This window comes from Drosophila montana, unplaced genomic scaffold, assembly GCF_035044405.1.
Source record: "Drosophila montana isolate Dmon_TW-CO22-7 unplaced genomic scaffold, ASM3504440v1 contig_3282_1, whole genome shotgun sequence".
Taxonomy (NCBI): Eukaryota; Metazoa; Arthropoda; class Insecta; order Diptera; family Drosophilidae; genus Drosophila; species Drosophila montana.
Window position 1 is genome coordinate 525,054 of NW_026998166.1, and position 14,836 is coordinate 539,889.

A 14,836-nucleotide genomic window follows, 5' to 3' on the forward strand; every position below is an offset into this window, starting at 1 on the left:
GCGCAGGATGAGGGGTGGGCTGTGTTGTGGGGTGGGGGCTGGGTTGGGGTCTACATATCAACATTTGTGTGCGTGCAATCACGTTAAAAATTCGCAATGGGAAATGTGCCAACAGCTGTTGATCTACGAGTCGAGTCGAGTCGAGTTGAGTTGAGTTTGTTGCTTTTTGCTGTTCTCGTAATTTTGGCACACACTCAGACACACGTTTGCTGTGTGTGTGTATTTGCATGTGCGCATATTTTCTCTGATTAATTTTTTTCGTCACAGCACGCAGAACGTCACAAAGTTGTTCGCCTGAAAGTTTTGCATAGTTTTGCATATTTGTATTTTTTTTTGCTTTTTTGTCTCGTGGAAGGCAACAAAAATAAATAAATTATGCATGCACAACCAAAAGTTGGGCACAAAAAATAGTACATGCTGCAGCAAAAAAAAAATAAAAACAACTGGAAGTTAAGACTAGACTTCTGAGTAGGCTCTGCTGTCACAGCCGAGCGTGTGATAAGGTTTAAGGGTGGAGGGTGGGAGGTGAGGTGACAGGTGTATATAGACACGAACTACTTACCCTTGGCCGCGTTTCATAGTCTAGCGGACTGGCCACGTAGATGACGCCGGTCGTGTTCTGCACGGCAAAGGCATTGCCTATGTTACCGCCTGTGATCTGGTATCGAATATTCGTCGCTGCAAAAGTACAGAAAATACAAAATGAAAATATCTATACATATATAAACAAATTTTTTTTTTTTAAATAAATAGTTAACCGTATATTGCCATTTACTCCGGAGTTTGTCATTAAAACTTAAACAGATTTCAACACGCCACACATGGCGTATACATAATACAAGACCGGGCCAGTGTATTGCTTCTGGCATGTGCATAATTAAGGCAACATGGGGGGCCACTTCTTTTATGTTCTCAGAGAATTTAATTTATTTTGTGTGTGCGTACCTGCTGGCACTCGCCCATCAGGCTCTCATTTCTCAATTTAATGAAGATGGCAAAGTAGTTAAGTGAATTGGCACCACACACACACACACACACATGCAGAGAAACCCACATATGCACACAGAGAATGGGCTTAAAGCCAGTTGCACTCATAGAAAATCTCTTTCTGCTGAACCATTTTTCATGCGGCATATCCTTTTGCATATGGCTTGTACCTTAAAAATGATTCAGTATTTCGTTTATGAACATTTTTGAAAAGAGAATTTACTATTAATTAATTTTGGAATTCTTTGAAATTTAAACTTAAATTGGAAGGCATTGGATTAAATTTCGATACTTTAAATGCAATTAAGATTCCGATGGTGTGATTTACCTGGTAAATTAATATTCATTAGGAATTTTCGATGCAATTAAATCTACCAGAGTCGAATATGTTTCACCTTTCCCCTGCAGAAGCGAAGGATCAATGTTGCAGAACTGGCAAACGGCAAAGTCAGCAACGGGTTAATTAAGTTCATTAAAAACATTTTCGCTAAGCTCCTTTCGACTAACATTTGTAAAATGGGCGTGGCAGCGAGTACAACGTTGCGTATAATTTACTTATTAAATAATTAAACAGCTCGTGAATGTGTTGCCAGCAGTGGGTAAAACGCGCCGACGGGACAGACATGAAAACTTCACACATGTGCACCAAAAGCAAGCCAAGGAGCGTGCCAAGATGTTGAAGACGTCGGAGGACGCAGTTGCCAGCTCATTTATGCAAGAATATAAAATGACAAACATTAGCGGAAATTAGCGACGCGTAAATCGCTTAACCCAAAGTCGAGAAACGTGTCGGCGTTGCAGAGAAAAGAATATGGGAGGCAACTTCGACCCGATGCCGAGCACATTAGACGTGTGTTAACTTTACAGCTTTCTGCTCAATTAAAGCCTGTTAGCGTGCAAGGATATGAGCGTGTAACTGGGTTGCTTGGCATTAACATAAGCACTCGAAATGGAGACTAGGAAAAGTCTTAACGTCTTTAAACACTTGATAAGGGACATTTTTGAACTTCTGAGCAGAGCGTATAACGTGTTGTATTAGTGGTTGTGCGAGATCTGAAGTCGTATTTGGTTTAATTCCTAACAGAATAACCCTCGTTAAGCCATTTGCACAAGCCCAGTCTGATTCAGCCTTTTCTTCAAGAGATAAGTTAATGTTTTCTAAATATATCTAAAAAACATATGTACTTTTAAACTTTTATGATCTGTTCGATGCTTTGACAAAAGGTAAACTTTATAAATTTCATTGGCTTAAAATATTCTTGAACATTTTTTTAAAGTCTTCAATTAGTTCCCGATGTATTTAACTCTAAAGATTGGTTAGTTATTTTTTTAAAAGCAAGCTTCGCAATATAATTGAAGCATTTGTTCGTCGAACAGAAAATGTATGTGTTTATTAGGCTTAATATATTCTTTAACCTTTGCTCAAGCCACCGCTCAGCTTAGTCTATAGATTTTTAAAATATTCCTCAAGCAATCCAATCAATTAAATAAAAGCTTTTATCAACTGTGCCATGGATCTTTGACAGAACTTAAAATGTATGCAGTTTGAATACTTTTTAACTTTAGTTCAATTCATTGGTTCACGAAGTATTTTACTCTGTAGATATTTTTTAAAAGAATTCCTCAACAAACCCTCGCAATCTAATTAAAGCTTTTAACGAAGTGTTCGTCGCGTGTTTGACAGAACATAAAATTTATGCACATGCTACACTTTAAGCAGGGCGCACATGTCGCCCTTTTTTAATGCCACAAATTACACACAACAACAAGAAAAAGAACAGCAACACCACCCCCAGCCCCCGCCCTGGAGCAGGGGCAACTGTATCTTGGCGAGGCGTTAAGTAGTCCCCAGTCTTAGCTCGGTCTTAGACAACGCCATTTATAATTTACGATGTCACGACGCCATTTTAAAATCACTGATAATGATAATAAATTAATATACACAGACACCATGGCAAATGCTGCTCTGCTCGGCTTGTCCCGCAGCGAGACTCGGCCAAAAAACACACGCACACACACACACACGCACATGCGATAGACAACCACAGCTGGTGCCTGAGCATCCTGTCCCTTTGTCTGCATGTCCTTGTACAACATGTTATTGTTGTTTTTATGCCATACTTATTTAGCATGAAAAGTCAGTTTAAAATGTTAAATAATAATAATAAACAAAAAATAGAAGCGATATTTGTGCCTCTGAAATTCTTATTGTTCCTTGGTTCCATTCTCCATTTCTTTGACCTTACTTTGTTTGAGTGCTTGGTCCGTGCTGGAGTCGTCGCAAAGTGTTTTATGACTGCTGCTCCCGGCTAAGTAGAACGCTTTCAATCCTGACCCGGTCTATTGTTAAATTGTATTTTGGCGGTAAAATGCTTTATGACGGCAAGAACTTGAGATGATAATGGAAAGCCATTTAATGGTCCAGCTAGCCAATGCAAGTACAACAAAATGCCAAGAAAGGATTACTTAACGCACTCAAAGCAAAGACCTTGGCTACTAAATTAAATTTAAAAAAAAGTTTAAATTTGATGGTATTTTAAGGAACTTAAGGAAAACTGAAGGGATTTTCAGAAGAATTGTATGAATTAAGAAAAAACTAAGCTAATAAGCTTTCTAAATAAAAATTTAAAACCACGATAAGACATCTTATTCGTAAAAATTTAACATTCAAAATAAAATAGTAGATTAAAAGTTTTTATGCTTTTAAGAGAAATTAAGGGAATCCCTTTGAATAAGGTAATAAAATTATGTGGCTAAATTTAAGCGGAAATATGCCCGAAATGCATTACCGCAATTTTCATATCAGAAAAAAAAGAAAATGTTTTCGGCATTGCTAACACATTCGTTTAAATATTTAAGGACCTCATCGCGCACAGACGCTGTCTAACACAAGTTGCCAGCATGTTGAAAACAGTTTCAAAGTCTCACATACTTGAATAATAAATAATTTTTGTGCTCATAAATTTCGAATGTTGTATTTGCACAGGCACCGAAAGGGGATTGCGGGGGGGTGGGGAGGGGGGAAGGATTGTTGGTAGGGAATTGTCGAAGTTTTTACAGCTTCATTTTTGTGCATACCATTCCGTGCCATTTGCAATAGCAAAATAGGCAAAAGAAATCACATAAAAGATTGTCATGGCCCCCAATTCCACCTATATCTATATGTTTGTATGTATATGTAAGGGCCATTCATATATTATTTGTGAGAGCTGCTTGCTACGATATGCGTTATGGATTTCCCTATGTATACAACATTTGGCTAGCTAACAAATTGCATACCCAGTACTTAATGCAAACGGACTAAAGGGATATAATAGGGACCTCTAAATAATAGCTATGTGTATATAGAAAAACTATAGTTTGTCGAAATTAGGAAAGACTTCTGATTATGATTAACTTAACAAGTATTTGTGATTGGGCTGTAAGTTTTGTGGGTTATATGAGCTGGGCTAGGTAATATAGGATCTTGTATAAAGATAAAGTTGATTATCGATTTCCGATAGGTGCCGCAGCGATAAATATCGAAATGTGCTGAATTTTTTGGGTTCACCCTTATTTCCTTTAAATACTTGGTAATCCAATTTGGAAACTTTCATCTTAGCTACAGGGTAAAAGCGAGTCGTAAACTTGAGGCTTGTTTTGCTCGTCTTCTGTTGCTCAACTTTGGCAAATGCTCGAATACGTATTATTGTTTTGTGTGCCACTCGCACACACACACACACACACACACTTACACACACAGTCCAATTTGTATGACGGCTGCTGTTGCTATTTTATTTTTTCCTCTACTTCTACTTGGTCTTCTTATATTTTTTTTGTTGCCAATTTTTTTTCCAATTCGGGTTAATGCTTTTTTCGCAGTCGTCACGACGGCGCGACGTTGACGAGCTCGAAGGGAGCTGCAGGCAGCAGGACATAGATTTGGCTCCACAGCTCGTTGTTGGCGCTGTTGCCTGTTCGCAATCCGACATGTGTGTCCCACAGGGTGTGCTTACGTGTGCGAGTGTGTGTATCTTGTGGTTCACTCCTGTTTTTACTCCCCTATCAAAGTTGTTAAACGTTCTCAATGAGATTTTGAATGTTGCGATGCTGCAAATCTTTTTTCACTTGCCTGCTCCCACTTTCCCCCCTCCACCATGTGTGTAGTTCTGTTGGCCATAATATTTACAATGATAGTTTTCGCATGGGTATCAATACACAAATAGAAGCATTCGCCTTGTCTGTTACCATGTTTGTCTTTCTATTTTATGGATTTGTTCATGGTGGGCGAAAGTTCAGTATCTCTTGTTGTGTATCTTTGTCTTCAATGAGCCTTTATTTGTTAATATTTGGTAAATATTTGGCGTACATGGCGTATGGGCAATAATATTTTCACAATGGTTACACACGCACACACACACACACACATGGATATGCAGGGTCTGGCGGCATATTAAAATAAACAAATGTTTATTACGATCGAACGCCAAATATTTTGCGTGCTCGAATGTGAAAAATATTCAAAGCCATCTTTTAATATGTATGCAGCAGCAAGAGCCCCATATAGAGGAAATCGTCAAATTGGTATTTTGGTAATGTTTATATCATCATTTATTTATGTACATACACATTTATACATTTTATGTACGCGTCGTAGGAGCAAGGCATTAAAGTGATATGAGTCGAAAAGTTAATGCGCGAAGGCCTCACAATGATTTGCAAGAATTACGCACATAAGCTTTCCCACAGATGACATTATGATTATTGGGCTTAAACGTAACCAAAGTTTCGTCTAATTCCCTGAACTTGATGCATGTCATCAATTCGGCTTTGTTTGGGCTAAAAATAAAAAATATTCTTCAAGTGACATAATCTTATATAAATAATCACATTACATTTCTTATTTAAAGATAAAGACTTCCCATAGAGATATTATCCAGTGTCATGCTCTTGTTCCGGAAGCAACTGCTGAATGTGTGATTGACATAAAAAAAAACTATTGCCCAATAAACAACACTGTTTTAGAAAATGACCACATTGCAGCCAAGCAATCTGTTTCTTGTTTGTTTTTGTCTAAATGGTGGCTAATTTTGCTGTCTGTCAAGTTGCGTTTCATTTAGTTTTGTTAAGCTAACAAGCTGCTAAATGTTCGTAGTGGCGAAAAGAAATAACGATTCGTTTACCAACACTATTCATAAAAACAGCCACATGGCAGCCTGGTCATTCTTTTTTTGTTCAGTTATCTACGTAAAAAGGGCGTAATTTTCCCTGGCTGTCTAAATTAGGATAACCAACTACTTAATGTGTGAATAGCAAAATAGAGCTAATCGTTTACCAACACTGTTTTTACATACAACAACATGACAGCTTGGTCTGCTTTGCCTCGTTTGCTTATATCTACGTAAAAATTGCGTAATCTTCCCTGGCTGTCTAAATTAGGATAACCAGCTGCATAATGTGTGAATGGCAAAAGACAGCTAATTGTTTTCCAACACTGTTTCCTTTAATGCTATATGCTTTTGTCTCAACACAGCTAAGCCCCTCAAGAAGCTTCGCAACGCATTCGCTTGCTTCCCTTTCAGTTGATTTCGCCTAACACGATTTCGCATTCAAGTATATTTTTATTTCACACCCTCCAGAGCTGCTCGCGTGGTAGATTAGTTGTCAGCGCTTCGCCACTTACAATTAAAAGCAAAGCTGATTAAATCAATGTCTAATTTATGCAACAAAATTTTGTCTATTAAAGCGCAATGAAATTAAGTTTATTTACTCTTAGCTTAGCTGGCACATTTCAGAGGAGTTAAGCAAAGCGCAGCCAAGGCGACAATGATAAATCGCCTTAAATAATTAAAGGGATATTTATAAGCGTACATATATATATATATATCTATTTAAGTGTGTTGTGTTTTGTGTATATTTATTTAATTGAATTCTACTCACACTCATTGTGATCCTTGGCGTTGACAGTGAGTACTGTGCTCTGCAAATCGGCATTTTCATCGATTTCAGTCTCGTACAGAAATCTATCGAAATATGGCGGCGAGTCGTTCTTGTCGGCAATACCAATGCGTACAAATTTTGTAACTGCAAATAAAGCAAGAAAGTAAAAATAAAATAAACATAGAGGAAAAATCAAGCGAAGGCCAAGACAAACAGCATACACAGCATACAAAAGATACAATTCGTTAAATACATAGATACTTGTGTATTGATTGGACTGTGTCAAGTATATGAAATGCCAATAAGCCGCATTAATTATGGCCAAAATTTATCGATTGACAAATTGCGCGCGTGCCTTGGTGGCCATGCTAAGTCGTAAATTGTTCGGTTTATGCGCGAAACGTGGCATGCATTAAATTGTGGCACGCATCTGAGGCAGCCAGTTCGGCTCTAATGAGCATAATTAAATTGTCGAATGAGCTGACTGAGTGTTGAGGCGCCCCGCAACGAATTAATAATAAAACCCCAACAGCTCAACGGAATGTCACTTAACTCGAGTTTCGCTCTGTTCATGTCGGTGTACGTGTTTCTCTGTGTGTCTGTGTGTGTTAGAAATTAGAAAACATTTTGCTCAAAGCAAAAAGTTTTGTTGTTTACAACATACCAACCCCACCCTCTCAATTCCAGGCCATCCCAAAAACATTGGCACAAGCTGCACACGAAAAACTGCAAGTGAAGCCAGCAGCATTCGACTATGCTCTTCACTTTGTACAGTCTGTTGTTTAATTTTATTTGCTTATTTCCTGCTAATTTCTTGCTTAACCCAAGTTTGTTGAAGAGTTTTTCCCCCTATTTGTCGATATATGTACATGCCTAAAGAAATCTGCGTTAATGAGTTTCCCCATTCGAACAACTATACGAAAATACAATTCCCGAGCTCGAATTTCAAACAAATAAGCAAAATGTGTGTTAAAAGTTCTTTTAAAAACTTTTTTATAGTCAACACATAGTTTGTTTAGTTTCTCAAAGGAAATGTATATGAGATATTAGTATTGGTTCTGCAGCGGTTTTTCGGGCAACTTCAAAGAATTGGCTTGTGGCTAACGTGTTCTTATGCCAATTAGAATAACTTATTCAAAGCAACTTTGTGATCAAATAAATTCCAAGAAAATAGTCGTTTGAATTGGCATGTGCTCCTCTTAGATAGAAAACCAACATAATTAAATGTTTAAACTTTAGCTCTTTATGCTGAAAAGTTGTGGACATAAACGAATTCTCATCAAATAGACATTTAATCACGAAGATATTCCTCTGCTCAGCATTTTGTCTTTTATTTTCACGGAATATTTGTTTTATGAAAGGCAAATTTTATTCAGCTTTTATTTATTTTGAAATAAATATTATTTTAATTCTATTGAGATAGAAACTTTGTCCCAAAACACAAAAAGTAGTTTACGTTAATACTAGTTTATTTGCTTGCTCTTTGAATATTATTTATTTGCCTTGGCATGCAAGATTAAATAAATTTGAATAGTTTTGAATTTCTATATTTCATAAAGGTGTTTTGTCTAGTTAGATCTGCCCATAATTGGTTTACTACTTTTTGCCGTGCTAAGCTCTGGCAAACAGATTTCTTTAAGTGCACTTTTGCCTGCCAAGCGGGCGTCAAAGGAATCGCCTGAGGGGCGGTTGGGTAGGCGGTAGGAAAAAGTTTGTTTCTCTTGTAAAAATTTTCCACATGCGGAAGCAATAATCTGCTTTTCCTGTTAGTATTTTATTTTATAGCAACTGCAACTTGTGTAAACATAAAAGGTTCTGGCTCTGAAAAACTTGTTTAAATAAATAGTAAAAAAATATATATATGTATTTTGAAAAATAAATGCTGTAAGTGAACGGAAAATAGCAAGAGAGAAAGAGAGAACACACACACACACACACACACACACACACACAAAGTGTTGGTCACACATCATAAAGTTGCTAGGAAAATTAATATTGCCAGCAGGCAGTCGACAGGCTGCTGATGCCAGGCACTCGTTGCGTATACGTAATATTGAACAGACGACAGTTGCTTGGTCGCTTTTCCTTCCGAGAATGCATCAAGAATTTTATTAAACGCATTTCCCCAATGCATTTTAATCTCTTACATGACAAATTTAAAGGCTTTATACTGTATGCACATATTTCGAGTGGAAATATGTGTATTGAATTTTCCATGCATTATGAAAGCACTCTCAAAAGCAACTAAAGGTTGTAGTTTAAGAGCACTTAATAAACTAATTTGTTATGTTTATATTGAGATCTATTGATTTTATCCATGTGTGTGTGTGTGTTTGTGTGTGTATTAGTGTTGCATAAAAACTAAATAGCCAAGTGTATATCCAAAATATTAGATATTTGGTTCGCTGTGCAATGTGAAAGGCAAAGTTTGGCATGTGTTAACTGTGCGTAAAGTTTTTGGAAAATAATGTGCAATTTTCGTTGTTGTTGTGTATACATATTACAAGTGTTATTTAATATGTATGTGCATACTCCATAGGTGTCATTGAATATTATTGCAATATAAAAATAAGCGATGGAAATTCCCTAATATTTTAAAGAAATATTTTTATTTAAATTATTTATGTGGAAATGCATACAGTTTGTGATCCTTTGAAAATAATTCAAGTTGTATATTAAGCCAATTGCTTTTCTTTTTATATAAATACTTATTTTATGCGTTTAAGATTTGTGAGAAATATACATTTTAGCAGACCTAACTGGGGCTTCTACAAATTTTTAAGTACAAGTATTAATTTGTTCTTTTCTTTAAATATAAAATTCAGTTTCATACAGCTAAATAAAAGCTGAAGTTAATTTTTCGCAGATTTTTTCTCACGGCAATAATACACAACAAATTTTCAGGTCCTTTTCTACTCATTTAGTTAAATAAATTAAAAGTAATCAGGTCATATATTTTTTTTATTTTCTTCTTTCTTTTTGTTGATAGCATAACAAACGAAAGTTAATTTAGAATTTAGCTGAGCCCTATTTAGTTTAGTGGATGGAGGCACGTAATGCTCGAAACCGGAAAGCGAAAGAAAATGAGAAATGGCCAAGAGTAAATACACGCAAGCAACTCTTTTTGGAGGCAACAGCTCAAGCGTTCAACTTGTGTAAATAGGGCGAAAATAATAATAGAAAAAAAGGAGGAGGAGGTAAAAAGGAGCAGCAGGTACTCAAGTGTGTGTGTAGCTACAATATACTAAATAAATACACACGCTGAGCAAACAGAGCGCAAGTTGAAATTGAATTTTGGCTTTTTTTGTTGTTGTTGTTGCCGGACCGCTTGTCGCTATCTTGACTTAATTTTTGGCACTCGGCGCAAAAAGCATAAAAAACCGAAAACAAAACCAAATACAAACACAAAAAAAAGCTGGCTGCATATTTAGATGGTCTTTTTGTTGCTGTTAAATTGAGCAGCAAGGTGAGCAGGCAGGCAGTCAAAAGGGCTCACTAAAGGACTCACTTCTAAACTATTAACGTGCCACTGATGTCAGGTGGGCCGCCCCTGTCAACTGTTTATGGCCGCATTACTGGCACACTAACAGCCACGCCTCCAGCACCCACGCAGCCGTATGTCAGCCTGTCTATGAATGGCTGCCAGCAACAGCAGCGGCAGCTTCTGTAAACGTCAACAAACACAAACACATACACACACACAGAGACATTCCATCATTTTGTTAGCTGCTTTTGAACATTTTTTTAGACTCAACCCCCTGTAGTTCTTTATTTATTTTTTTTTCTTTATAATTTAAAACATAGCAGCCCTGCCAAAGTGGCGTCAAATGTCAGAGCTGTTGAAATCAGCCCTGGTGAAAAAATATAATAACAAAAAGAAGTATATTTAGCTTGTGCATGAGCGAATGCGAGGAGCCAGAGGCATGTGGAGTAGTTTATGGAGCCGGAAGTTACGGTTTTTTGTATCCCAGAGGCAACAAAGCGCATCACATTTAAAGTGACAGCAGGTTGGGGCTAAACAACACAGAATTGGGGACTGGGCTTGGCGTTTGCTGGGGTGCTGCTGAATTTGCTAGTTGACTGGTTATGTTCGGTTTTTGATGTTGGTGTGGCTGCTGCTCACGACGACGACGATGACGATGATGATGATGATGTGTAGTCATGCAATGTCAGTCAAAATAAGGTTAAACATCATAATGTAGCATACTTTGTGGCGCTAACAGCTTCAATTATAAGCACTAGCTAGGGGGGATATACTCATATATTGCCCCTATGATATATACAGTCAGCTTTTGCAGTTACGCTCGAGAAGAGGATTTGCAGGAGCATTTTAAGTTAGAGAAGGAGCTTCGGCACTTTGGATTTTATATAATTATATACAAATCAATTTATTTAATTTGCCAAAACTCAATCGAATGTTTCGTGTAGGTTAAGAATTATTGCCCAATTTCTTATGCATTTACGCATTTATACGAAATAATATTTCCTCATCATACTTATGATAATTTATTTATTAATAAAGAAGAGCGTATTATTTTTTATTTTATATTTTTTATACTATTTATTTAACTAGCTTTATCTCTTTGCTTACGTTTTATTTGGCTGTTATATCCAATTAGACCCTTGCGAAATATGCTCAGGTAATTATTAAGTCATATTGCATGATTAATGTACACACAGAAACGCACACACACACACGAATACAGATTTTTGGATTTTGGCGAATCAGCAACAAAGCCACAAAACGCAAAAACCTCGCTACACGAAGCGAAACCTCAATTTGCTCACAAAGTAAAAACACAATTAAATCCATTTAATAAACTCGTTGAACCCTAACGAAATCCAAAAAACCGCCCTTGGGCCACAAAAAGCTCGACCCCGCCCGGCGCAGTGCAGCTCATTAACTCTGATGCCCACCAAAGGTGGGTGGGTTCGGGGGGGTGGCGGGGGTTTCGAAGGGATATGGATGGGGGAGATTTGATGTTGCCTTAGCGGCTGCTGAGCAAACTTCAATTAGGCTGCGTATCCAGGCGCGTCGAGAGACTCGCGAATATGCTATATATATAAGTATGTATGTATATAAAATATATATTATTTTACTTTATATTAATATTCATTAGTGAGTAGAGGGTTGCCCAACGGGCAACGACCAATGCCGGAAATGACCTGCACTTCAGCTCAACTGCAATCTACTGATTTTTTGCTGCTGAAATTTTAATTAAATTTATAAACAATTTTGATTGGCCTGTGCTGCCATCTTGGACGCTGCCATGACTTAATAAAGAGAATGTAATCAAAAAGTAAGGAACAAGCCGAAAGGATCGAAGCTACATTAAATCACTCTGGCAGACACTCTGTTCTTAATATTCTTAATATTTTAAGAAATTACTGCTCTTTAGGACATTAGTTTTAAAGTTTTTATTTAAAGAAACCCGAAATCGAAAATCATACGAAAGTTATACAGTCGATAGTAAAATGATTATCTGACATAATTGATTCCTTTTTCCACTATAGTATTTTTAGTATTTTTAATCGATCTAAAGTGTTTCTGTATTAATTAAAATTTCTGAAATTAAAAATTCTTAAAATTGTCCAAGTGTAAAGCTGTCTGCTTATAAATAAGCTGAGTATATTTAAAATTCGTCTATTGAATGAAATAACCATAAAAACTATTGTTTAGAATTACACTCAATAGTTGTACAACACTATAAGACAGATTTGTCTTCTGAAGGAAAATATCAATCAATCTGGTTGAAGAATATAATTGAAGTTCGTTTTCCGCTTATAAATATACTGAAATATCGTCTATCGACCAGTCTAAACCGTTTTACAACACTATAAATCTTATTTGTCTTCTAAAAGTTAATCACCTTACATTTTCTTCATGTTAAATTCTACTGGAAGACTTGAATTAAGGTTATTTCTCTGCGTTTAAATATAATAAACTAACGTCTATTAAACTTACTCAACATTTTCGCAACCCGACAGCCTATAAAGCTGACTTTTTCTGAAGGTCTTCTGTGTAAAAACGGTTGACTTAGTATATATGAAAATATGCACTCTTTTGCATGACGAATGTTTTCTACTGCGTGTAACATCCTAATTTTTTTTTGTGCTGAAGACCGGGTAAGGAAATGAAAAACGCGGCCCATAACAAACAGTAAACAAAACGCACAAAAGACAAAGCCCAGAGCAACAACAAAAAAAAAATACTAAAAAATCTGTACAAAAAACAAGATGGCGCACCCTGAGATACGTTAACATTAAAAAACAAAAACACAAAAACAAATAGAAAAAAAAATATGGCGCACAGCTTTGGCGATAACGGCAGCGCCTGATGAGTTGACAAATATTTTGTCAGCCATAATGAGTTGGCGTTCCCGTTGCCTTTCGCCGTTCGCCGTTGTCGAGGCGCTGTCAAGGTCTTGTTTCGCGTTTTCTTTTTTTTTTGTCGTATGTCGCGACTCGCTGTTCATTAACAGAACGCAGCAGCAAGCGAAGGGAGGGTGGGCGTGGCTGTGGGCTTTTGGTTTAAGGGAAACTTGGACATCCGACTCAGTGTTAATTACGGCCTATGTCCGCAGAGGGTCAGCCGCAATTAAAAACTTTTTGGCCTTGCTGATCTCAATATGCGTCGCAAAAAGCCGAATTTGCATTTTTTGATATGTTTCGACAGATCCGCGATTCATTTTAACGCAAAAGTCGCGCTCTTTAACAAAGAACTTTAAGTTTGCACGAGTTTGTGGCTCCCATTTATAGTCGGCTGCTCTTAATGCGTGCTTTTCAAATGGTTTGAATAACGCCAGTAATTCAGGTGAAAATTAATTAAAATTAACACACACACATTTCTGTAGACCGCAGGCGAAACTAGTTACATTTATTAGAAACCTTTGACTTCTAAATAGATCAACGTTTCATGGTTGACACTGTCAAAGCGTTTACAAATTAACCCGTCTGCCTCTTTTCGCTCCGTTTGCCACATTGCATATTAGATTAATAATAGTTATGAAAGGCACGCACACCCACAAACACCTAAACTCACACACACAAGCACAATCAAATAAATGCAAATATAATACAAGCACAAACACTAGATATTTGCTTTATATGGGCGCATCTCTTTTGCATAGTAGCTAGTTGGCACGACTTAGCACGACTTTGGAATAACCTGTACTTCTGTAATTATAGAATACATTTAGTATACTTATTATTTAATGTGGAGGATAGATTTTCGTTGAATCGTATTGATTTTTTATATTAAGTTAAGTAGCTTGCAAGCCAATGCAATTAAATTTAATTTTTCGCAATAAAATAAACTTTTGCGCAGCTTCCACCAAAAAAAGTGAACTAGCCGAAACGGGTGAAACATACCCCATGTTAATTCTTCACGCTTCATTAAATTTTCAATGTCCGCTTTCACCTTCTTGTGGATCTTAAGCTTGAAAAGCTAGACAAATACGTGGCAAAAGGCTCAATTTCTTCATCTTTATCAAAAGTACGATCTTTGGGGGAACTTATAAAATGCGAAATTAGTTTTAAAATAACTTCAGCTGCCTTTAACATACACTAGTTTAGCGGGCATATACCCCACTTGACACGCCTTTTGTGTGCAGGGTATGAAAAGAAGCGTCGTCAAACTAAATCCGAAATACATGTGTAAACACAATGTGCAGATTATCATAAACTTGGCTAATTTATTACACAATGTGTGTCGCTTTATGCATGGGCATGGGCGTGGTTGCCGCAATGTTAACTGCCTTGAGGATTAAAATTTTGCGCTGACAACGAAAAGCAATAAAAAACTTGTGTGCGAGTGTGGTTCGGTTATTGTTGTATATTTATGCCGTTATTTATTTATTTGTTTTTATGTCACCAAAACTAATTAGTAAATTAAAAGCGTTCACAATATTTATTTATTTGCACATCTTTT

The 14,836-nt window shown here is 36.8% G+C and overlaps 1 protein-coding gene across 1 annotated transcript in view; it reads right to left on the reverse strand.

Moving 5' to 3' along the window:
• Nucleotides 1-14,836, reverse strand: part of CadN2 (Cadherin-N2) — a 45,002-nt gene that overhangs the window by 29,220 nt on the left and 946 nt on the right. Inside the window, exons 2-3 of the mRNA XM_064690736.1 lie at nucleotides 6,907-7,050; nucleotides 563-678 (exon numbers count right to left, since the gene is read on the reverse strand). Coding sequence (XP_064546806.1) covers nucleotides 563-678; nucleotides 6,907-7,050 — 260 coding nt within the window. The remainder of the gene's footprint in view (nucleotides 1-562; nucleotides 679-6,906; nucleotides 7,051-14,836) is intronic.